Source organism: Larimichthys crocea, chromosome XXII (genome assembly GCF_000972845.2).
Source record: "Larimichthys crocea isolate SSNF chromosome XXII, L_crocea_2.0, whole genome shotgun sequence".
In the NCBI taxonomy this organism is placed as follows: domain Eukaryota; kingdom Metazoa; phylum Chordata; class Actinopteri; family Sciaenidae; genus Larimichthys; species Larimichthys crocea.
This window is the reverse complement of record NC_040032.1, coordinates 16,954,126-16,980,399: the sequence shown is the minus strand read 5'-3', so window position 1 is coordinate 16,980,399 and position 26,274 is coordinate 16,954,126. Positions and strand designations below refer to the sequence as shown.

Here is a 26,274-nt window from a genome sequence, read left to right as displayed (position 1 = left end):
CGAAATCAGTCACTAGAACAGGTATTTGGAGAAATACATGGATGTCCATGCATTGCTTTCCGTAAAGCTTAAAAGTACACACAGTTGCAAATTGTTGAAAACACAGTTATACAAACACGTGACGCATGGATCTACAAGCTCGAAAAAAAAAAGAAATGTTGTTTAAAAAGTGAATTTACAGAGTTATAAAACATCCTTGAAAATCGTTGAGTGATGCAGTTGTCTGTTACAATTCTTTTACTGAAACTGTGGCCAAGTTGTCACGCTTAACCATCCTTTTTTAAAAACAGTTAATTATATTCAACTGCAATAATTAATACTTCTAAACAGTTTTATTCGAGTGTCTGTAATCAGTTATCTTCAAGGCATTCCACAGACTTTTCATCTCTGAGTTTTGGCAGGGCCAGTCAAGGACTTCAACAATCTCCATCTGAAGCCCTTCCAGTTTTTTGAGTTGGCTGTAAGTTTCTGTTTGGTGTCCTGTTGGAACATTTCTGCCCCAACCTAAGATCTCTGGCGCTTTGAATCAAGATCTCATTCAGTTTTTTTCCTGTTTCCTAGAGCCGTGCTTTTCTTCTTTGGGTCCCTGACCCGTCGCTCACAGCACGACTAGCAAGGATGGTGGTAGATGGGTAAAGAGCTGCGTACTCTGCAATTCACGCTGTTGACTTGGTTGTAGTTTTATCACGTAATCTTTTTGATTGTAGATTGTAATTTGCCACCTTTGTTTTTATTTGCAGTAAAAGCAAAACTAATCCAAAGGGAGGTTCGATACTTGTTAAAAACAAGAAGTTTGGCAGAAAAATAGCTAATTGTGTCATAAGGAGGCTGCTTGCCTCCTGCCTCCGGTCTTTTTCCTGTTGTTCTCCTCTCCCCATCTGTGTCCGTCTCTTGAGTGTGGCCTCCAATTTCCCTCTCACCTGTCTGATTGCCTCACCACCTTTTCCTAATTCACTAACAACCACTGCAGTATAATAGCTCTACCTCCCAGATGCTGCCAGATTGTTCCATCACCATAGTGGTAACAGGTGCTATAGTCAACCGTGTTCCTTTAAAACGCTCTTTGGAATAACTCTGATCTTCCTTGTGCCTCATGAATATCTTGTTAGTCATCCTCCTATCTCGTCAGCTTAGTTTGGTTCAGTACTACGCTCTTGGACTCCTGTCACCAACATGTGCACTCAGTTTTCTGTATCACCTTACAGAAAACACAATAAACCATCCTAAACTAATTTAGTCTGTTGGTTTGTGCTTGCATTTCTGAGTCTGTATCATTCAGCTTAACAAACTGAAGTTGCCTTTGGATTGGATAAAATCATCCCGATATTAAATTATCAATAACTCTGAATATGTGGAGAAATAACACGTCAAAATGTCTTTACAAAACTGTTTCTCCAGCATCACGCATGCCAATCGAACAAGATAATTCTGTGAAATTAGTAATATCAAGAATAACAATTGCTGCAGAGGTGATGAGAAAAGTGTCTTAAATGCAGAGCGACAATAAGCATGCAGAGCGTTGCAGAGAGGAGATTTCTGCTCAGTAAAACAAGGGCAGTTTAAAAGTGGATATAGATACAGTGACTCATGATTGTCTCTTTGTACCACCGACCATGTCTGATATTTGATTTCAGGAAGAGACGAGCAATTGGCAATGACCGGGGGAAATCTTTTGCTTAAAATAGTCATTGTGGTTGTGTGTTTGCTCTACCAGACCCAGTACCTCTACTCTGCAACCTTACATGACCTGTCGTCTTGACTTTCCAAAGACAAGCTAAATAAGCCTTGGACTTCACCGTGTGTGCAATCAGTCAAATAGTGAGAAACAAACATACTACAGCTGCCTTTGGTTGCTGTCCAAGTGAGTTTGGAGTAAATCAGTGATCCAAAGAGGCAGGAAATACAACCATGTGGGATTTTTCTAAATCTCTAGTTGTTGAGAAGCATGTGAGCCTGCAAGCAGTGGTAATAATTAAATCATTAATTATTTCCATATTAATAACTAGCACTCTACTCTACAACTACTGTACATTCACGCAGCAGGAGTATGTATAAAAAGTGTAATATATTAGCTTCACTGTACACAAAGTATAATGTAGTGTTTAATGTATGAACTTTGTGTTTTACAGTTGAAATACTTAGACTGCCATACCACCACTGATTGTCATTTTCATGTGATACAGTACCACACTTTAATGCCACGACAGGAGACTTTTATAAACAAATCTGAGATCTACAGTTCTGATTTTAAGGCACTTAAATGCCTCCCAAGCTGTGTTTACCACTCTCAATTTCACAAGCAGGAACTTACTAGGCACACCTGAAGGCAGCACTTTAGGCAAATTGATGGTAAATAAGTATTTCTTTCTTTCTTTGATCCAGTTTGTCTCTTTTTAGTTTTCATGAATACCTTGTCGAGTGTATGTATAATTAAGGTCACATGTGAAGCGTGTTTTTAACCCTGCTACTTTTAGGTTGATTTAACAATGATTTACAAACTTAGTGTGTATGTAAAGTAGCATCTCTCCTCCAGCTGAAAACACAAACTCTACACATTTAGAAATAGCAGAGCTGTCAACAGGTGATGCCTTGCAGCTTCTCGGATAAAAGCTTTAATAGTTCTGAACAAACTATCTCAATTATGGCTGAAAGGGAAAGAGATGGTTCCAGGACTAAGAATTATTAGACTGAAGATGTAGGTAAAGAGGACCTTTGTTAAAGTTTATGGAGGCAGCAAAAGATGAGTCACTTTTCTCCTTCTACTTGTGAAACAAGATGGGTTTGGCCAAACCTGCCAGGATCTTTGGTACATGTACTGAGATTATTTCTCCAATCATCTCTGGAAAGCTGACCTTCGTGGGGAGCGACTGAGCTTGGACAAAAAGGTCAAATGTAAACTGATGGAGCTTCTTTACCGTCTGAAACAGAAGAAGAAAAAGACAAAAAAAAAACATGTTTTGAATAAAATACTACAAGCAGTCATTTGATGATGACTCAGGAAACATGACTCATGAAGATTCACCCACCTTCTCTGTAAAAAAAGTTAAGATTAAAACCAATCTTATCAGAGTCTGCTTGAATGCAGCTACTGAGAAACCACATCTCCTGGGATTTAATTGCAAGCATTGCCAAAAAGTGTTGATTGGTAGAATTAATTTTTTCTGCCTGTTTCGTATCATTTGGTCAAATGCACCCACATGTTCAGATTTCTTCAGCTTGCACAACCTCATACAAGTCATAATTTAAAAAAGAAAACAAAAAGAAGGGAAGTTGGGGGCTGTGTAAAACGTAAATTTCGCTTGTAGGACACAATGTCCAAAAACATGAAATGTAGACTTGTCAGACCACAGCACACTTTTCCCACTTTCTGTCAATCCATCTTAGATGAGCTCGGGGTCAGAGAAGCCAGCTGTGTTCCCGAATGTTGTTGATATCTGGCTTTTTCTTTGCGTAATCGAGTCTTAACTAAATATTTGTAGATGGAGTGATGAATTTAGTTTATCAATAACTGTTTTCTGAAAGGTTCCCGAGCCCATGTAGCAATATATTTTATACAATCATGTCGATTTTTAATGTAGTGCTGCCTTCTTTGAATCTTTTAAAGTAAAGTAAGAATAAAAAAATTGTTCTGTGTTTGTCAGACCTCTCTCTGCTAGAGGTGCAGGATTATGCTCAGGGTGGCCTCAGTGTGTCATCGAGCCACCCCTCAGTACTGCCCTCAAAAAATCCTGGACTGAAAACTGAAAAACAGTTTTGCTTTACGTGGACTTATATATCTTGAGATTAAGATGGTGAAATCAAACTATGTGTTTCATATCCAGTGATGATATTATCACCTATTACCAATTAACCTGATCTTCATCTTTATCCGACTTGTGTCCAACTTCTTTGGAACATCTTGCGTCTATTTTAATTTTTGTTTTGCCAAGCGTCCCAACTTTTTTTGGGGATTTGGAAATTATAACAGGTTAACTTAAGTTCATCAGAAGCAGCAAATCTTACCATTTGGAGAGAGTCCAGGAGTCTGGTGAGTTGGTAGAACCTCTGAGAACAATTGGAGGTCATTCGATAGTTAATCAGGCGATCGAGTTCGTTGATGTAGGTGAGACGCAGTTCATCAAAGTACTTCTGACTCTTCAGACCCTCAACTGGAACTGGTGAAAACAGGGAAAAAAACAATTTTGACTACATGCACAGCAGTTAAAGTCTTTGTTTTTACCCTTTTTCATTCTCCATACTTACTAATACTGAAGAGAAGCAAGGCCTTCATGCAGAGGAACTCTTCCTGAGAGATCTGCAGCAGCAGGAACTCCTGTGACAGATGCCTCATCCGTATGCAGTGCTCGTACATGGTGGAAATGTGCATCCGATGTCTGCAGACATAAAAAGGTCAGGATGAGAAATGTGAAATAATGGAAATGTTCAAATCACAAGAGGCGGAGGACAAATTGCTTTAAACCTCAGACATTTATTCTGAAATGAATATTTGCTGAAGAGGAAAGGATGTCAGAGGTTAGATCCGTATCTATTGATGGTATAATGGGGACACTGACTGTGAATTATCTTTATTACAATACTGTGTGATCTTTGACGTCATGTTAAATAACACTAGCATCTCTTCCTTTTATAATTGTCTTTAAAATTCAGTAAAATGTTTCAGTCATTTATATTGTACTATTGTTAGAGGTGATTGGATATTTCGTGCCTGAACAGTTATTTTAAATTTAATGGGAGAAGCAGAGTGGAAGAAAGTTTGCCTTCTCTTCCAATATGAAACAATTCCACCTTCATTGTGAATCAGGAAAATTTGAAGACAAAGGTGAAATAAGGCATATTTAAGGAATTAGTTCAATCCTGACATTTCACCGATTGCTGGGCAAAGAAAGGAGCTCAGTTTGAAAAGCGAAAGAGATGTGAAATGGACCTGAATGTTCTCCATCTCTTATGAAATGGGTGTAGAGTTTCAGATATATAAATGTGTAATATGAACAAAATACAGAAACTTTGGTGATGGAGGTCATTGGAGAAGATGGGGTTGCACCTGCAAACATTGTACGCTGAGCTGCCGCTGCATAGCTGCCAATATGTGACTTTCAAACCTCATTTTCAATCTCGGCTGCTGGATGACCTTTCTGGATTAAAATCAGTCATCATGGGGATTTGCAATGAATGATATGGATGGTGGCCAAACATACACTTTATCACCATTCAGGTCAAAATAATAACTGATACACCCCAAAACAGCCAAACTACAGACAGGATGTGAGCTTAATTACATTTTGGGGAAATATGTGTATTAGCTTGTTGCTGGGAGTTGAATGAGAATATTGACACCACTCTCGTGTATGTGTGAAGTTATCTGCTAACAAGCACCACTAAAGATGACTTTTTTTGTACAGATTTATGTTTACTATTTTATGGCGTTGTAATGTGCCAGACAGATTGTGGGACCAGCAACAGTGTTTTTGAACATCTCCAGTCTTTTTGCTATGCTAAAATACTTGGCTGCTAATCTCTATAAACAGATATTTGTATAGCAGTGCAGAATCTGGAGCCAAGGGATTAAGGAAATATTTGTAGTCTCAGTATTAACCATCCAAATTTGAGCGGGCTTTGGTTGTAACCAAGTCTGTGTAAGAGCAAAAAATGGCGAAATGCAATCTAAGAACCTTGTCTATTGCCTAACAACGATATGTGTTCATAGACCTTAGCAGAAATGTCTCTTTCTTATCATTCTTGTGTAATAAGTTACTAATCAGACTGTAGAGAAAGGATATCAGCTGGTTACACCAGAAGCCAAGAAACTCAGAGGCTAAATCGTTGCAGATGGGCTTTGGGATTACCTGGCTGGTGGCGTATCTTTATATTTACTGCACAGATACGAGAGCGATATTAATCCTCTCTTCTAGCTCTTGGGAAGAAAACAGATACAGAAACAGAAACAGAAAGTATTTTTCGCGAATGTGAACCTTTAAGTCAGTTATATGAACAGCTAAAAATGTTGCAAACCTGTACGACCATCATCTGTCTTATTATAACAATTAAAGTAAACCTGTATGCCTGATGATTGTGGTGTGCTTTTACAAAGGTCACATATGAGTACATCTCCATTTTTCATTCAGTTAAAAAGCCAAACAATTTCACTCCTTATTTCAGTCTTCAATTATGATGACTGCTCCTGGGTTTTACCCCTCTTAAAAGGACAGACTTGACTTGGCAGGAGATAGTAAGCCTCAAATTTGAAAGATGACAAGGAGTACTTTGGTATATTAACACTATATGTTCATATTTCTGTCAGATAGCTTGAATTATTCACCTTTCTTATTTAGAAAATCCCCAGCAGCCCTAATTTACTCCTTAAATTTGAACTACTGATTGATCTCATCTTGGAAAAACAACTGAATAAATCGACTTGCTGGTATTAAACATTTTCTGCTGAAGTTTCTAAGATGTGGATTTTGGCTCTAGTAAAAGGTTATGGAAACGTATTTCAAGTTTATAACAATTTAAATTTCCTTGTAGTTTTCTGGGCACTTCCAAGCCTGGAAAGATACCGGAGAGACCTTTTCCAAACCTTATCCCTAACCTATCCTCAATTTTGAAGCTTGTTAGTCGTCTATTTAGGTATCATGAAGAGGATGATGTGCGCTTTGTGCTTAGGAGACGTTAGATCCTGTCTAGACCTTGAAAAGGTCAACTACTTAGTTCGTAACTCAAACGGGAAGCTCCAGAAGGTGTGGGGACCTTTCCTGAAATACTTTAGACTTCTTTGCCCACTCATTTTTCTGTTTTAGCTTGTCTTTCTGTTATTTATACCATCTGTACCAGACTATAAATAATAATCGTTGTCTTTGTTACTCTGTAATACAAAACTCAACTTCCAGAAATGTCCTTCAATACTTCAGGAACAACACTACAAGAAGACTGCATGAGATGGTCCTTTTTCATAAATCTCTACTTTATAAAATTTGTTCTATATGTTTCACAATATGCTTCAAAATGTATGTACATTTACACGTACATGTACACAGTATTAGAGTACCAAAACACCTGCTGTAATTATCAGTGAATATTACACTGTTGATTGGAAAATCAAATCAAATCTAAACCATGAAAAGGGTGTCACTGATCCACATCACTGAATTCACAACAACTTGTGGTCGGAGTTTGAAAGAGGGTGAATAACAATAGTTGAATTATGGGAAATGTAAGATTCAGCGTTTCAGGGGTAGAAGCAAGCCGCAACCTCCATGGCTGTGATGTGAAGCCAATGCAGAAGTGCAAAAAACTGCAGTTCCTCAAACGTCCACTTGAGGCTGGCTACAGAACTCGTCAGTCTCCATAAGCCCCCATGGTAAAACGTCCAACTTCACAGTAGAAATAAACATGTTTACAGCCTGGCTTAATTGAGCACTGAAGCATAATTCATCCCACCTCAGGTCTGCCAATGATCTACATCTTTGCCGATTTTTACGACATAGAGCCACGACACTCTGAGCTTTAAAACGACTCTTCAGAAACTTGTGAGTGACGTCACGCATACACTGTCCATTCTTCATACTGTCATTGGGTAGTCATACTTATCCTCCCATCCCAGTGTTTTTCCAGGTGTGTTCCTGTCTGTCTCTCTGCATGTCTCTGTTCAATTTCCTCACTACCTCCCTGATAGCCTCATCACCTGAGATCAGCTCTTCCACAAAGACTCTGCCAGATCGTTCCGTCACCATAGTATTAACAAGCGCTACGGCCAACTCTTTTCGTTTCTATGAACTTTGCTATTTTGCGATTTATGTTTTTGACCTTTGGAGTAACTCTGATTAGTCTCTTACTGATCTTACTCATGCCTCAGGAAAACCCATCTGCTATCTTCCTACCACGTCAGCTCTGTTTGTTCACTACTGCACTCTTGGACTCCTGCCACCACCAGCGCTGCACCACCCTGGACACCCTCTCCAGACAATAAACTATCTTGAACTGAATCTGTCGTGGTTTGTTTTTGCATATTGAGCCTGTAATCGTTCAGCCGTTCACATATCTGGATATTTTGGTCTCTGCTGCGTTGATTTTTGACTAGTCCTTTTTTTTTCCCTTTTATTAATTTGTCTCTTATACAATACTAAATCACTGCAGCGACCTTTTTTTAATTAAAATAAAATATTACAGAGGTTATGCTTACCTAAGTGAAATCACCATTTTTCTTTTTATCTTTCTACAGCTAGCTTGAAAAGAGTGTTTTAGTCACTTCATGTATTATATTTCCACAGACAGTATAATGGATAAAATGATCTAACTGACTCGAGACTGTATCTAAGGAAACACTGAAACATCTGCTCTCAACATTTCCATCAGGGATACACAGTTTAAAAAGAAAAACTACCAGAGCAATAACTATATAAGCACACACACAAGCTGGTAAAATGCAATGATTTTGAGTGAATTGGTGCAGACATAAACTAAAAACCAAGATAATTCCCCATCTTGAACTGAAAGGTTTACAAATTGCTGCAGTAATGGACCGCAGATTACATAATGCTACGTTTGTTTGTCAAACTTTGCTGCTGATATTTTGCATTATGATTGTGGTGGTGTGACAGAAAAAGAGATAACAAAACACTAATGGACCTTCCTCATGTATTTAGTGACACAGTTTAAGTTTTGTGGAGCCAAACTGCAGCCATGGAGCTGTCTAATAGACAAATTCTACATGTAATTATATGAAAATAGCTTAATGTACTTTTGCTGTGTTTTAAGCCTTTAGTTGATTCTCATATTTCATGACACTTTGCTTTTAGGCTAGTTTGAACAACTTCTTTTTATTATTTATCATCTTAAGTAATCTGCCGAAGAACTGAAAACGGCTCTATTTTGAAGAAGATGAAGAAAATAGGAAATAATAGAAATGAGCAGGACAGGTGCTGTTTTTCTGGATATTTCCACTCATTTATAGTAGCAGAGTGTGTACAAAACAATCATTTTCTTTTGTCTTGGATCCTGTGTGTGTGTTTTGGCTTTTTCCACCAGTTTACCAGCCAGATTCCTCTGTTATTTCACCTTATTTATTCTAGGAGAGCTTCTCTTTCTTCTCTCTTTCTCAGGAATGCCCTGATAACATTTACACAGTTCCACATTCACACTTCCAAGTGGGTATTCCTGACTTTAGCTCTAAGTGCATACCGGTCAAGCAGCAATATCCGTGGCTGTGAAGTAAAGCCAATGTCGGAGTACCAAAAACTGCAGTTCCTCAAACAGTGCTGAGGCTGAAAATTATATTATCAAATTATATTAAGGCTTAAAGTTATGCAAAATTAAGAGCTTTGATTGACAAGTGGGTGCCGTTACAGACTCCACGTCTTTGCCCATTTCTAGATTAGCTAGAAGGCGGCAGACACACAGACTGTCAAGATGGTGGCAGTCAGAACCACCATACTCTGATCCTTACAATGGTTCTTCAAAAATTTGTCATGGATAGGACGTCCATCTTTTATACTGTCTATTGTTCCTGGTGTAGTAGTAGGTGGTAGGCGACACATTGCATAGCAGTGTTCAGTGTACATAAGGATGAGAGAATAGCTGAGATGGTCGTGCTGTTATACATTATACTTAAAAATACTTTGTGCGTAAATTCTGTATCTTGTATATCATCAGTTTACACTAACATTAAATTATGTTTGTAAAGAAATAACCAACTTGCTTAACTACTTCCACAAATGTATGGCAGTAAACATTTAATGAAGCTAAACAAGAGCATTTTTATGACTCTCTAACATTCGGGCTGCTGCTGTCTGTCATAAGTAATAGATCTGAGTCAGCTTCACTCTCCCGGGCCGTGAGTTTCAATGCTGAAAACTAATGTTCCTCGCTTCAGTCTCACAGCAACAGAATAACACCGACACAAGAGATGCCTTTGTGTTTGTGCATGAGGAGGGAAGAAAATGAGAAAGAGAAGGAGACAGAAAAACTGGTATCTGTATCATGTATGACAGCGCCAGCTTTGAGGTGATCTCTATAAATAATGTCAAAACATTTCAGAGAACATAATTGACTTAAGTAAATTCAGAGTTGTACATACTCATTGAACACAAGATCCGGGGCGAAGTAAAGCATCCTGCCGTTGACGTTCTTATAGGATCTCCATCCCAGTGCAAACACCATCACCCCCATCCATGAATGTTGAATGACAGTCATTTGGTCGTCCACGTGGAGATTTCTGAAACCTAAGGACAAAGATTGCATCATAAAATATGTCACAGTATGGCATATTTTGTACTCAAACAACCACAACTTTCACAACATAAAGTGATACTTCACCCAAAATCTCAACCCAAGGAAACACATTGATCCTTCTAGCATAGTTAGACACAAAGTTATAAAATAAGACACAAAGTTATAAAGACACAAAGTTATAAAATAATATAAAGACACAATGAAATAACTTATGGCGTCCCCCAAGGATTTGATTTTAGTACCACTGCTTTTTAATCTATGTATGATACCCCTTGGTGGTGACATCAGGAGGCCATGACTCAGGCTTGCTCAATAGCTATACTGATGATACGCAACTTCATGTGGTCACATTGCATGATGACGCATAACTAGTTGATGCTCCTTTTTTTTTTAGATATTAGATATGTTTCAAAGCCTTTGCAGGGAGGTCACCAGTCACTGGCAACTAGGCCTATAGAGTTTTCTCTGTGTATGTTGTATCTTATCCCTATCAAATAAACATTAAATGAATGAATGGAAAGAAAAGAAGGGGGGAAGAAAAGTCTGGTGGCTGCTCAGGATGGGAGAAGGAATGCATCCTCCCTCTGGCCCACCTCCTCACATAGCACACCCGATTTTAAGTCCTTAACTCTCAGTTTATTGTCATTATTTTATAATGGTTTTCACTTGTTCTTACAGTGACATGTTCGTCCCCCCAGGTCCTCTGAGTCTTTTAGCTGTTGCACAAGAGGAGTGTTGAGCAGTGTTGACGTCTTTAAACAAACAGACTAGTAAGTAATATTAACTGGCTACTATGTACTGTGTGTTTGCACTTGCTTCAATCAACTTACTAGTTTTGGTTAGTAATATAATAATAACACACACGTAGAACTGTCCATACCACAGTGGTATTATATTCTAAAACTGTGGGTGCTAAATCACAAAATAATAATAAAAGTTCCTCGTAGTTGTGTTGTACATGTTTTTTGTTTTTTTTTTAGATGTTCCAGATGCCTTTGTGACTCATGTAATTATGGGTAGAATGAGATGATTTTCTGTGAGTGGATGGTTTTTCTATTTCAAAAATTTGGACAATAATAAAGTTACCCATAGTCCCTCTGATTAGATTTTTTTTTTTTTGATTACTCATTTTATATTTTTCCTAACTAATAAAAAAGCCACAGTTGCATTGTAACACAGGTTTGATATGATATGAGACAAACCACATCCATTATTTGTTGCCATACAAAAACACATTTGTCTGACTCGAAAACCGTATTCAGTCAGTATCAATAAATCAAATATTTGCACTGTGTATGCAAAAGGAGTCGTAGTGACCTCAGCTTTATGGAGCGTTTTAGAGTCTTTCAACTCAACTTCACCATTTCACTCTCACTATTTTCAGACAGCAGTCAAACACTTACATTCCCCAGATGCACATAAACATGACGTCAAATGAATGCTAATGTTTCACTGTGCGTGTGGGTGCATGTACAGTAAGCAGCTCTTTAACAAGTTAGCCAAATCAACTTGAAATTTTAAAAAAATGATTTTGATATCTCTGTGCTTAAATTAAAAATTAGTGTCTCTCCTACCTGGCAACCCTTTAGCCCATTTGACCACTTTGACCAGTTGTCTTTCTCCCAGCTCATTGAGGCTGGTGAGCAGGGTGGCAGCTGAGTCTGGCTGGCAATAGTCGTGTCCTGCATTCACCACCTCAGGCTCAATGGACTCCAGAATGTTGAGGAAAACCGTCTGGGAGTTGAAGTTCAGGCCTGATTTAGGAGAGATATTCGGGATAACTTCTGAAGGATCCTGAACAGAATGATCCTCTTCAGGGTTTTTCTGTTGTCCGATCTTCTTTAGTTTGCGTGCTACAGACAAAGGCAAAAGAAATTAGAGTCACAGTCAAATGGGAATTTATTGCACACTGTACAGAAGAGAACAAAGAGCTACAAGTCAGATGTTTAATCCCATCATTTCAGGTTTGACACATCTGATTTTGACTGACTGCTCTAAACTGTCTGCAGCCATGACTGATTATTCTGCCTTTGATTTTATGGTCTTTTTACTGCTCAATTGGACCCATCACAGCTAAATGCAGTATGCAAAATGATCAGACAGTTCTCGAGTGATGATACCACAGGGTTTCCCTTTCAAAAAAAGATCACAATCATACATTTGTAGCACAAATACTGTATTTATTAGGACAAAATGGTTGATTAAAATGAATTACATCCTCTCTGGTCATCATTGCTAAATAATCCGAACATATGGTATGCACCCTGTGGTTATTATTTCATCTTTTGAACATGCATGTGGAAACATGCAGAGCATGGACGCAATTCTACTTTCTAAATCATCTCCTAGAAATGTCTCATCCTGTAACTGTGGGTTTTAAGTAACTTTTTAAAAAGGGAAATATCAATTTTACACAATAATACTGATCAACTAATAGTTTTTAAGATACTGAATCATACTCCATCTCTGAACAGAGGAGCCTCATCTGGTGGAAAGACCTATGGTCATCATGTGTGAGAGCCTGATGGGGATGAAGATTTTTTATTATTTATTTTTTAATTTTTTTATCCTGTTATTACATTTTTTTCCTCCAAAGAATAATACTGATCAACTAATAGTTTTTAAGATACTGAATCATACTCCATCTCTGAACAGAGGAGCCTCATCTGGTGGAAAGACCTATGGTCATCATGTGTGAGAGCCTGATGGGGATGAAGATTTTTTATTATTTATTTTTTAATTTTTTTATCCTGTTATTACATTTTTTTCCTCCCAAGTAGCAGAGTGTTGAAAAGATATACCGCTCGCTAAATCGTGCATATTTGTATTAGATTTCTGTTTCTTGCTGCCCCGAAAAGCATATAAGGATTTAGAGACAGCAAAATGCCAAAAAAAAAAAAAAACTGGTCTACCTTCAATCCAATGACAAAAGCTGCAATTTCTTTCTCCACAAATGCTGAAACTCCTGAGGCAGCTGCTCCATACGACAACCTGCACTTACAATCTAAATTGGAGCAGGTCTTTGATTTGGTGGAGTAGACTGTCATGTACAGTAAAGTAGCAATACAATCAGAACGAAATAATTATATTCTGCTAACAGCTGCCAAATACTTTTTTTTTTTTTTAACAATCAGGTTTAAGACCAACGGCAAACTTTCACTACTCCCAGTAACTCGACTGTTTTATTGCTACTAAAGCTGCAAACAGTCAAGCTTCATCTAAGCCTGTTATTTGAGAATGACAGCTGTGCTGGTAAGTGAGTGACACACAAATACAGATGTGCTGAGTGCACTGAGGAACAGACTGGCTCAGTTTAGAGTTTAAACGAGCGGCACGGCAGGTGTTATCGAATTCATTTGACACATCTAATCTGAACGTAAAAAAAAGCGAACTGTTAATCGTCGTGCAATTTCACTTTCGCAGCTCCTGTGTGGAGAACGTCTCATTAAAAAACCTTCACCCGGCTTTTCAGTTCAGTTGGATAAATATTGAATTGCCAGTTATAGACACGACTTAGATCTTTCTCAAAAGTAGCAGGGTTGAAAGCAAAATTGCAAATTATATAAGAAAGATAATTTGCAAGTCTCACAATTCCAAGTCTGATCCGATAACAAACATTTCAAATAAGAAATGGTTAATTAAAAATTCTTCCCTGGGATTGTGACACAGGCAGCTATCTGATCTTTGCAGAGTACAGTGTAAATAAGTTGGGTTAGGTTAACCTTAAAATGCTTGAGCTGAAGCCAATATAAACAGGAATTCAAGCACGGCTTTTGTCACACTCACATTTATCAAGATGTCGTTAATTGTCAGTATATGTTGGCTGACCAGAATACTGAGCCGTGGCGTCGGTTTCAAACATTATTTCCAGCTAAAACCGACCTCCAGTGAATAAGCTGCAGACTTATCCGTCACAAGCCCATTTTTACTCAAATCAAACCGCACATGTAAAAATTTATTGGACATTTTCTGCTCAATGTACTCACATTTTTTGCCCACCTCTATCTATGTCATTACCTGTCTCATCATCATTATAATCACCATCTTTATTACAGCTATCCTTTCAGTTCAGTTTAGCTATTTTTCTTTCTTTTCAACTTTTTTTTTTGTGATATCGATCCCACTGTGGTGCGGTAGATTTCATTAGAAAGCTATGAGACAGAAATCGTCTGACACAAAGAGAAAAAAGTCTGATGAAACCTTCGCTGTGACTTAAAAACATCTCATCTTCTCATTACACTAGTTGTCACCCCCTTTTAATTATCAGAATGAACTTATGTGCATGTACCACCAGTCAGACGCAGTATTTTTTACTTTAAACTAAAAATTAAAGGTCAGAATATTTACATGAAAACACAATTAGAAGTCTGAAGCCTGAAATGATGACGAGTGTGTACATATTCATGAAAAGTCAGGGTCATTATCTCTTCGTACTTATACTTAACTGTAACACCAAACAACCATAAACTAGGACAAAAAAGCTGAAATAGTATTGTAAGTTTTCATCATATTCCTTTAAAAGAAATGTTTGCAATGAAGAATTTCACCATTATTTAATGGTTGTTAAAATAATACCTTAACATTTCCTTTTGATTAGAGAGGTATTACTCATTTCTACATAATTGCAAAGATTTAACACATAAACATTGTTCCATTATTAGTGAGAGAATAATGTATTATTTTTATCCTACAGAGATATTTATTCAATGAATTAGTTTGTCGAATTAATTAGCAACTACTTTGACGATCAAAGGAAAAAATGGGAAAGTTGTTCTCTCAGCTTCAGCTGCTTTTTTCTGTTTGATAATATTTATATAAACTCATCACCTCATCTCTTTGCCTGTTAAACAATATTACCTTAAACTTTATTATTTCATATTTTGATACCTTTTAACATTACTTTGTTTCTACCTCTGTAATACCATAGAAGTACCCCACTGTATTGTTGTTACTGAGCTGTGAAAAAGTGATTTACAGGCACTTTAGCATTGATTCAATACTACTTTGTACTTAGAGCAAGTAGACCTGCCCACAAGCTGCAGACCTGAGGACAGATGAGGACAGGCTAAAGGGTTCATGAACACTTTGGGAGAATTCACAAGGTCCTTCTGGGTAAAAGGACGTTTCGACTGCCATGCTGAGGACTGATGGATGGACTAACAACAAAAGCAATCTGAACGAGTCAGTCTCCATAAGCCCCCATGTTAAAATGTCCAACTCACAGCAGAAACAAACATGTTTACAGCCTGAAACAAAAAACAGTTTTGGTCTCTATAGCTAATTTCCTCATTTATGATATACGGAGTCTGTATTTTTACAAAATCCACCTGTTTAAATTATATTAAGGCTTAAAGTTATGTATAAATAAAAGCCTGGCCTTTCGTGGAGGCCTTTATAGATGGCTTGTTTGAATGACCACAAAAGTTCATAAAAGTCACGTCATGTGACACACAATTTTTTTGAGAGACCAAGAAAATCAGGGGTTGAGGTCCTAAACTGTAAAATGTTTCTGTTTGACAGACACAATAAAATCAGTGAATCTGTGAAGTTCAGATGTGCAGTGAGCTTTCCTTCAGGTTACTGCAAAATGAGACTGCTACCATGGTTTGGTAACAGTAAGCTCCCTGCTCAGTTTCTATTTGGGGATGTAATTATCATTCCAGGAATAATATGGAATTCATGCTCAGAAAAATGAAACCTTCAAAAAATTTATAATGACTCTGCTTTCCAGTCTTGAGCAGATGCTGAATTCATGATTCAGACATTTCTAAACCATCCAAACTATGGATCTCAACGATATGATATTACGTTTATAATTTAACTGATGTAACTACAAATACATTTGTGCAATAAATTAATCAAAATCCTATTAGTGGGAGCAGAAACTTTTTATGACTTGGCTTTAAAATATTTTGGAATCAAAAACATCAGGTATAATAAAACCAAATATCTCATTTTTTTCTGCTTCCACTTCCACAGATGATTGTCATAAATCTTCCTGTGAAATGCCACGAGTGAATTACATGTCTAGGATGAGAAGATAAGTGAAAGGAGGCTCCTTTTAGCCACAACTAGAAAAGGTGTGCCTTTTTACTTACAATCACAGCATTAGATCACATTTTCCCCCCATGGGTTTGTCAGTGACTGGTGGCAAAAATTGCCAGCATGTCTGCTGCTTTAATTCACATGTCTCATGTCAGCTTTGTGCTTCCAGTACAATTTTCACCGTTAACAGAATGAGAAAAATGGAAGAGAGTGAAAATTGAACACAGGACTGAAATTAGTCCACTACATGTCAATCTTTACAGCCTAATATGACGAACAGGTCTGGGTGACAGTAAGGAGAAGTGAATGGAAGAGGTCTAAATTGCATGGCAGCTCAGTCAGGGGCTTGATTATCAGTAACATCCCCTATTGTGATGATGCTGCAATTGAAGAGAGCCAGCTAAGATGTGCAGTGCACAGAGAATAAAGTACTTGGTCTTGGAAAACCATTAATAGTTTTACTTTTAGGACTTTGTCAGTAGTGTGCTTTGTTCATACGCTATGCAGTGCACTTGTATGTGCACAGTGTACTGCATAAATGTATAGATTTTAAATGCACATTCATACTGCACACATTTAGTGTCACGTGGAAGCTGTTGTTTTTACTGTCATTTTCCATTTGTGTTTCTGTCTGTCTCTTTGTCACTGGGCACGGCCTCCAATTTCCCTCTAACCTGCCTGATTGCTTCACCACCTGTCCCAATTTCACTAATCAACCACTTCCTCCCAGACTCCACCAGATCACCATAGTAACTCTGTTCTTTTGAAATTGTTGCTTTGGACTAACTCTGATCTTGTCTGTGCTTCAGGAAAACCCTGCTCAGCCATCCTCAGCCTGCACCCCCTTCTCAGGATCACCTACCTACCTGCGCATTCTCCTTGGTGTTCACCTAAACTGTCGTAAACTGATTCAGTTTGTTGCTGTGTGTGTGTGTTTGCAGTTTTGAGTCCTTAATCGTTCAGCCTAACATTTTGTCTGCAGAGAAACTCAACTGATAGTAATAGTGGTTTCTTTTAAAAGCAGAGTTTAGTGCATTGCTCCAGCGTACCTCCGAGAGTCATTCCAGCTTCAAAACACTTCCTCAGCCGACAGGACGGACAATTCTTTCTTCTTAGCTTGTCAATAGTGCAGTCGTTTTTGCTTGCACACAGGTATTTCTGTTTCCCTGCATGGACAGAGAAACCAGGTATTACATTTAGTTAATCTAAACACTGGATGTACAGTACAGTATTCATGAATGAGGCACCGCTTTAAGCTTTACCTTCGGCGGCTCTTTTGAAGAAAACCTTGCAGCTCCCGCAGGTGAGTGCGCCGTAATGGCAGCCGGACGCTTCGTCTGAACAGATCAGGCACATCCTCTGTGGTGGGAAGAAGAACTCCATTGGGAACACGTGCTCTCTGCCGGCCTCATACCTGCAGTCAAACATACAAAACAAGAAATACTTCATGATGAAACCGCACGATCAAATCAAAAATAAATAAAAAGAGGTATTAAATTAGCAAACCATTGCTCAGACACTCCAACCTTGAAAAAATACTCCACACTTTTATGCTGTCAAAACTGGACTACTGCAGTCCACTCCTCTCCAGCATTAATGGTAAATCACTCTCAAGCCTCCAACTAGTTCAGAGCGCAGCAGCTAGACCCGGTTTTAACTTACAATATCACAGGACCGCGATTTTAAATTGCTTCCATCGGGTCCCTGTGTGTTTTTTGGATTGATTTTAGGATTTCACTGATCCCTTTAAAGCCCATTTTGGTTTGGCCCCTAAGTATATTGCCAGTACGCTGACCCCATACAAGCTAGTTCACATCCTTTAGATTCTCTGGTGCGTCGTTCTGGCTGTTCCAAGGTCGAGGCTCAAAACTAGAGGTGATCGTGCCTCCATCAGGGACCCTCGGATTTTAAACAACTTGCCCGAGGAGATAAAACTCTGGTTTACAGACTACAGCCTTTTTGCGAGGTCGTCTTTTTCTCCTTTTACCTTTAAACACCAGACCTGCCTTTATGTTGTCAGTTTTTCCCTTTTTATGCCACCATTTTATATTTATTTAAGACTCGGATTCCTGTTCTGTTATTCTTTCTTTCCAAACTTTTAGAAATCAAAGATTTTCTTTATCACTCTGTCAGTTTTGTTGTCTTTGGCCATCTGTTGGGTCCTCTCCTCTGTGAAGCACTTTGTAAACCTTGTTTTTCTTTTTTGTAAGTCGTTTTGGATAAAAGCATCAGTTAAATGACAAAATGTTTTTAAAGATGCTGTTTAAAGTTTGCGAAGAACTAGTTAAAAAGTAACGAGTAAAGCATACGGACAAGAATAAAACAAAGGAAGCCTGAGCCGATTTTTATCTGTGTGAAAGTTTGTGTTTAAAAAAAAAAACTAAGAGGTTCTGGTGGATTATAAAAAAGAATTAATTGGTAACACAGACCAGTCCAAACCGTTAAAAGCTCTGTACACCAATAAAATAACTTTCAAATCAACCCTAAGAGATACTGGGAGTCCTGAATTAATTGCATTTATCACTGGATCGTTTGGGAGGTCGGTAAAAAGAGCATTACTGCAGTCTGATCTAGGTGAAATAAAACTAATGAACTGTTGAACCAAGACTTGATAGTTTAACAATGGCAGAGCTGTCAGTGCTGAAATTTTTTTTAATTAATCTGAAGAATGTTACCACAAAACATTTTTGATCCTGATTCGGATAAATAAAGCCTAACCTTGAACTCGAATTTACCACCATTATTGCTTTTTTCCTTGTTAAATACCGTCCAAACTTTAACCACAAAGCAGTTACTGTTCACTCCCCAGAACTGTGCCAAGGCCTCTCCATGAGTGATTTAAGGAGGGCAGGGAGTGTGATGACTGAGGATGGTGTGGGAAAGATTTGAGCACCAACACCACGGCCAAACGGTTTGGGGTGTAAGGGCATGATGAGCGCCCAGCTTCAGCCTTGAACACAGAGAGATTGGAAAAGGCTCGCAGACACAATGTTGCCTCAGTGACGTGAAACTTAGATATCAAGGTTCAGCGTTGGAGAGCGAGAGAGACAAGGATGAAACTTTATTTTAGGCGACAAAGGACGAAAGTAATAGAGAAATGATGATCAAGATCAGCACGCCAAGGCACCTGGTGATAATGCAACTAATACAAAATACACTTTGCATTAATTATATTTGCACATTAAGAGGTTCTTTTTAAAAACTCCAGACTAAAACTTAGCTGTTATAAGTGCGTTTATATGATGCCTCCCTGTCATTCATTATTTTCTGACAATGAACACCTCGTTGGACATTACCCTTAACCTTAACGGTTATTTTGAATAACTTCCTGCTGCGGTTTCTCACTAGGTTTAAATACAGCGTATTAAACCACAATAAACTTTGTTTTTGAAAACAGGAAGTTCACAGGATTGTCAAACAAGTTTTAAAAGAAGGGGAATAAACAAGTTTACTGAGTTAATTTCTGTTGGATAAAGCCTGATAGAACGCATGGTGAACTTTCCTTTATAGTATAATAAGGGTGTTGTGTTACCTTTCCATTATTATTCATAGTTTGTGGAGGCTTTAATGTCCTGTTAAAATCCAGTCCAGAGAACACAGCACACTGCTATGTGAGGCCAAGCTATATATATATACATAGACACACAAAATAAAAAAAATAGTCTACATTTATATTTAACTGTTGATAAAAATAAAAGTCTTTTTGTGAGGTAGTCTGTAATTAATTAAATCATCCACTACATGTGACTAGTACTGACTTTTAGGGTTTGTTATTTGTTTCATTCCAGCTTGCTTAGTGCCAGAAAACAGTTTGTCAGGTATGGCATTTCTGTGTAGAGACGACCAAACATTCAACTGACCTTAGAAGTTTCTGGATTTAAAAGGATTTAGGAAAGAGAGATCCTCTTTCAGGAGTAGAGCTTAACAGGCTGACAGTCCGGCTGTAAACACAGATTTACTCTTACTTCTGTGAGTAAGGGATCCTTTTAATTATGGATTATTCTGTCGTATTTTAGGTGATCAGATTTTAAAGTTCGGTATAGAGGCTGTTCACGATCATATCTACTTTTACACACACCCTTGGAGTATGAGACATACTACATATATGGTGTACTGTACATGTATTTTAACAGGAATGTATTACAAAAATATAAATGCATAAGATGCACAAGACAGAGGCACCTGGAAGAGCTAGCGCCCCACGTATCAGGGCTAAAGTCCACAACCCGGATTTGATTACAGTCTGGGTACTTCGCTGCACATCGTGATCTCTCCCCTGAATTTCCTGTCTATCCCTGCAGCTGTCACTGACTAATAAAGCATAAAACGCCCCCCCCAAAAAATCTTAAAAGACATATCTTAAAAGAAACATGTCTATTCACCAAACCTTTAGAGTTAAATGTTTTCACTTCATTAAACTGTTACTGAAGCATTTTGTCTGAAACAGATGGTTTAAATTAGCAATACAACAAATAGTCTTCAACATTTTCTGACTTGAAAAGGTCGGTAAAATCTAGTTTCATGCACAGCTCCGTGTATCAGGTTTATTCCCACTTCTGTTCCCCATGCTTGTTGATCAGTTAAATATCAGCGAACTGTTTGAAATACCTGTATTCACTCATGTGCGGTAATCACATGCAGTAGATCTCAATTTACTCCACACACAGGTGAGTCCAAATCTGAGGCACACAACGTCCACCAACTCTGCTCTTTGCTAAAAAAGAAGTTCTTCAAATCTGGATTGTGTTCTGTGTTCTGTGTACATCTAAGATAGTTTCAGCTCTGATAAATAGTCATTAAAAATTGTGGTAGAACAATTCCTGGAAATGACGTCTGTCTATCTCTGCCGTCCTGGTACAAAGTGCAGGAAACTGTCAACAAAGACATGTTAAAAAAAATAAAAACAGCATGAAACAAACAAGTTAAAAAACTGTTTTTAACATTTCAAAAGTAACTAAAATACTCTGACGTAAGGTACAAAAGTCTTAAAATGGCCCACAGATATGTTTCAGACCAAAACTACAAATAATAACTGCCACGTCATAAACTTTCAACCAGCTGTGCCGGTTCACTGCCGCATGTGGCTAAAATGTCTCAAACAGACAGATGTTTTGACCCATGGGGGTCTCGACCTCACTCCAAAGTTCATGATTTTAAGAGGAGCAAGAAAACTTGTTTGGATTGATTTATGTCTGAGCATTTCATTCATTTCTGAGAAGAAAACTAAATCAATCAATTATTTTTAAATTAAAACTTAAATGTGACAGGATAAAGACACGGCGAAGACCTGAACATGAGCTATTTTCACAGAGCCTTCTCTTACTGTTAAACATCCAAAGTGCTCGTAGAACAACCGGAAGAAAACTTTGATTTTTTTCTCTTGTTTGACACAAACTTCCTGCAGTTAATGCGTTTACTGTTTGGGTTAATTGTACAGTTTATCAGTTGTTTTCATCTGTTACTGTTCTGCACATAATAGCATGAAATATCCATAAAATATAGCACTTCACTCAGTGACAGAAAATGTCCTTTGAGGAGAAAAGGGTGGGAATATAAACCAGATACTGATGTTTAGACTACAACATATTTTCACCTACTGTGCTGTACTTTTTCTGCAAAAAATTATATTTTAATATATTGCATAATAATATATTTTTGCGGTTAAGGCAGACGGGCAGCAGGTGCTCATTAAGGGCATAAAATATATTTACCAGTTTGGTGAGCAGAGGTCAGCAGGTTGAAGATGAGCAGCAGATAATTGCAACTAAATGAAGGGTGGGTGTATTTACACAACAGACTGTTCAGTTTTTCCTGTCTGTCTTTTTTTTCTTTTTAAATAAATAAGAAATGAGATGATGACCTCGGTTTCAGCTACGTTCTCTGATTGAGGCCTGAAATGCTCCATTCTGGGGTTGTTGTCTTAATTCATCAACATTCCATTCATCTGTCCTCACTGTTCTTGACGCGCCACGATGCTGTAACCACCATGCATCATGATAGGTGATGAACGTTCATCTCTATCATGTCATGTACACACACGTTAGAGACTCATGAGGGAATACAAACCTGGATAACCTCACTGAGTAAAACTCAGCCCTGGAGCAGGACCAGACCAAAGATCGGCTCTGGGTTTCATTCATTCAGCAACATCGTCCAAATAATTTAATAAACTTGGCTCTTGGAACAAGCGTGGGCCCTGAGGTGATAAGCAAGAGGGAAGCTGGATCTCACACAGCTCCGAGGTCTTTACGCTTGCACTTGCATGGACATCCTGCTGACTTAAAGGTCTAAACTGCAAACCATGAAACCCCCATGCTTGTGGTTTAACTCCGTCTCAGAGCAGCCGTCTCTGCTCTTGCCATGTGTTTCCTGTCGTTGCAGACAGTCAAAGTATTCAACACAATAAATCAAAAGAGAATAAATCAAAACCAGTATGTATGAGAATCAGATGAGGTCAGATCAGTATACCTGCTGCTCCACCCCTGTGTGTTTCTATCAGATTTATAGCGGTTTGCGATTTTGCAGCTGGTTTTACCGTCCTCACATGTAAGAACACCACTGTTCTGTGCTTCCTTTATATTCCCTGCTGAGATGTCTCTGGTTTAGTAATTCACTGTACATACACAGCTGAACGGGGTCTCAGTGTACTCAGAATTTGGTGTCGGTGTTCTCAATCATCTACAAGCCTGGTGAAATCAGACAGTGGGAGAAAGGGCACGCTGACGTCAGGTGCATGATGCCTCTGTGTGGTTAACACTTGATAGTTAAAACGTGTTTAGTAACATTATAAGGACGCAACGCAACAAAAAAAAACATGTTAAACTTTAAAGACGTTCATAAAAAGATCAACTTACGTATAAAAATGTCAGAGCTAGTCACTTAAAAAAGAAAAACAGAAGTCAAACATGACTTCTTTACTCTGATCTGTGTGAAATCACATCCGACATATTTATAAAAATCAATCCACCTAATTCAGTAAATATTTTCCTACAGGAAAATCAGATTTATGCGCCACATGAGAAGACAAGGAACACATACTCATGTTTTTTTTTTCATCGAGTGCATTCAGGAATAGTTACATCTCCATTAAGGATCAGAATTTCACATTCACATGGATGTTATGAGCAGACAAAAACACTGAGAACAACATTTGATGAACAAGTTAAAAAAAAAAAAGGAGAAAAGTGTTTGTGAACTTTATGGATTAAATATGACATTTTATTTACAGTGTTGACATTAATAAAGCATCTCTTTATAACATGGAATTACTCAAATTAAAAAGAGTCCACTCAAAGAATCTGAATCAATTTAAAAACTAGAAAATAAATAAAATAGAAAAACATGAAATTAACCTAAAATGTTGAGGATGTGAACCACACAGATATATCTTCTAAACCTGTATTTAAATGATTTAAACTTCAAGTTTGATGAGTTATAGTTTTCATCAATGCATTTATTGAAAGTAGACTGATAATGTCCTAAAACACACGCCTGTCTGTGCAGGAAAAAAAACAGATTTTATTTGGTTTATAATTGAAAAATAAGTGTAGAATAAATGTTTTTGTTGTCATTAAAAAAAAAAGACATTCAACTGTATGAATTAAATTTTAAAAAGCAGGATGAGTGTTTCATTTAATTAGATTAAATGTATTCCTGTTTGTTGGATAAAATCATCTCGTGTGTGTGGAGTAAGCCACAGACGAACAGAGTCTTAACACTGGTCTGGGGTCAGATTGAGGTCAGACTGTGGTCAGATTTTAGACATGTTGAATTAAACTGTTTCTGCTCATTATAATCACTATTACTATAAATATTATGGCAGTTTACCTGGTGTCATTGTAGGCGACATCAAGCCACTCGCCTACTTCAGTCTTCATGTAGTTGGAGTTGGGATGGGTCGGCCTCAGCATCCCGCCTGGGTACCACTGCTCCGGACGCACCACGCTCCTCTCGTATGGAGCACACATGAACGCGGTGTTTGCTCCTGCGTTATGTGCGTTTATGCATTGCCTCGATCCCCAAAGCTGAGAGTTGTACTTGTCATTAAAGGTGTAATTTGTGCCCCACAGAGACTCGGACTCGTCCTCAGATTTGACTTTGACGCCGTATTGTTCGGGCTGATAACCACCGAACTTGTTCTCCATTGTTTCCCCGAAGTCTCTCTCTTCGTCGGGGGGTTTATAGACTCGGCACGGCCTCTCCGCGTGGCTGAAGTGTGCCAAGTTGCCTGGCGCGGATTGGGCATAATGGCAAGAGGGAGCGCGCACTGTGTCCAGATGATCTATCTCCTCTGAGGTTATGTCATCAACCTTGCACAATGTGAAGTTTTGCTCATCAGCTGATGTCCGAGCGGAGCCGAAGTGTTGCAGGCGTGCAGAATCAGCAGCAGCGACAGTCTCTGAACTTTTGAACATTTCCACCAATTGCTTCTGGCCGTGCATGGGCCGGTCATCATGGTCGGTGACGGCAGCCTGAGCTCCGGGACAGTTCGGGGGCACGGCTCCAACTCCAAACAAATAATCTCCTCCTCGTATGTGGCCATTTGGAGCGCACTGGGTGAGAGCTGGGTCCATGTCACACGTGTCATTGGACTCCATGGTCAGTCCCAGCGACACGGACACCGCTTTGCAGAGCTCCCTGGCTGTTTCTGAGATTGTGGCGCAGGCAGAAAAAGAGCGGCTCTCGCCCACACGGGACTCAGCGTTTAACAACTCCTCCTGAGAAGCGGCAGCTGTCTGACAGCAGTGTTTTTCCATGTCACACACAAGCGGATGACTAAGTCCGGACCTGTAGGTGATTGAATCTGTTGAGTTTTTGGTGAAATACACCCGACTTTCTCCAGAGTTTTGCGCCATGCTGTGAGCACTCACCGCGTCGCTTGTTTTTAATTTCTCACTCTCTGGGCAAATTGTGGTACAAGATAACTCTCGGTTAGTTTGGCTCATTGCCCAGAAAGTGTTTACCCGGTCAAGAGACTGGGAACTTTGCACGACAAAAAAAAAAGTCTCCAGGTCCCTGTGATTGTTACCGCTCAACTCTCACGTTGTGGAAAACCGTTCCGTTAAAAGAAAGAAAGAAAAAGAAAAAGGTCCTGAGAGAGCTGCAGGAGTCACAAACTCCTCCTAAACCGAGATCCTCAGAGGCGCGCTTTGGCTAAAAAGGAGAATTGTATCTGACAAGCACAGACATTTCCCCCCCACCACACACACACTGACATAAAAGCAGGGCGTTGACTGATTGATTCATTAAATTTGGCGTTTTAAGACGTGAAATCAGGTTTTAATTTTTATTATTATTATAATAAACGTGCCATGTCTGCGCACACAAAAGCTCTCCTCTTTTGTGTAAGACTGTGATTTGTGTCTCCAGTTGTTTTCCAGGTGTTTTTATGCAAAGGTCAATGCAGAGGTTAATGTTTTTCCAGATGTGTTTACACAGTGCTACAATAATCATTTTTAAAATCTAGACTCTTTATTTTAATTAAGATAAAGCATGAATCATCAGAGCTTGAGATAAGCCACAAAAAAAAAAAAAAAGAAGTAATATTGGCCTAAAACTGACAAAAAATGTTGCCACCACAAAGACTTTTTTGGGTTAAGTAGTCCTTTAATTCAAGGATATTCCCAATGCTATTTTGGTACTTGATTTATGTCTATTTGGGGATGTGGGTGGCCGGCTCAAGTCCAGCGTCCAGACTGGAGGTCGCTGGAGAGTTTCCAGTTCCCCTCCCCAACACTGCATTTGAGCAAGTCACCGAACCCCTAACTGCTCCCAGAGTGCCGTTACTACTCCACCGTGTCTCCACATTTGCATGTCTATAAGCCTTTTGTGTGTGTGTGTGTAGTTGTGTTTTGATTTATAAACTCACTTTAAGTAGCTGTTTAATGGTGTGTGCTGTTTGTATAGCCAATGAGCTTTTCAGCACAGAGGTCACTGATGGGTCTAAAGCTCTGCTGCCTGACCCATTCAGCATCTTTCAGGTCAGATAAAGGACTTTTTCATTGT

At 38.6% G+C, this 26,274-nt stretch overlaps 1 protein-coding gene across 1 annotated transcript; it reads right to left on the bottom strand.

Moving 5' to 3' along the window:
• Positions 1–2,372: 2,372 nt before the first annotated feature.
• On the bottom strand, positions 2,373–25,404 carry ar (androgen receptor). The gene is given in 8 exon segments (NM_001303367.1): positions 2,373–2,918; positions 4,003–4,154; positions 4,243–4,373; positions 10,070–10,214; positions 11,799–12,077; positions 17,319–17,435; positions 17,532–17,683; positions 24,097–25,404. Coding segments are annotated over 8 exon segments (2,253 nt in total). The 5' UTR covers positions 25,215–25,404; the 3' UTR covers positions 2,373–2,759.
• Positions 25,405–26,274: the final 870 nt, after the last annotated feature.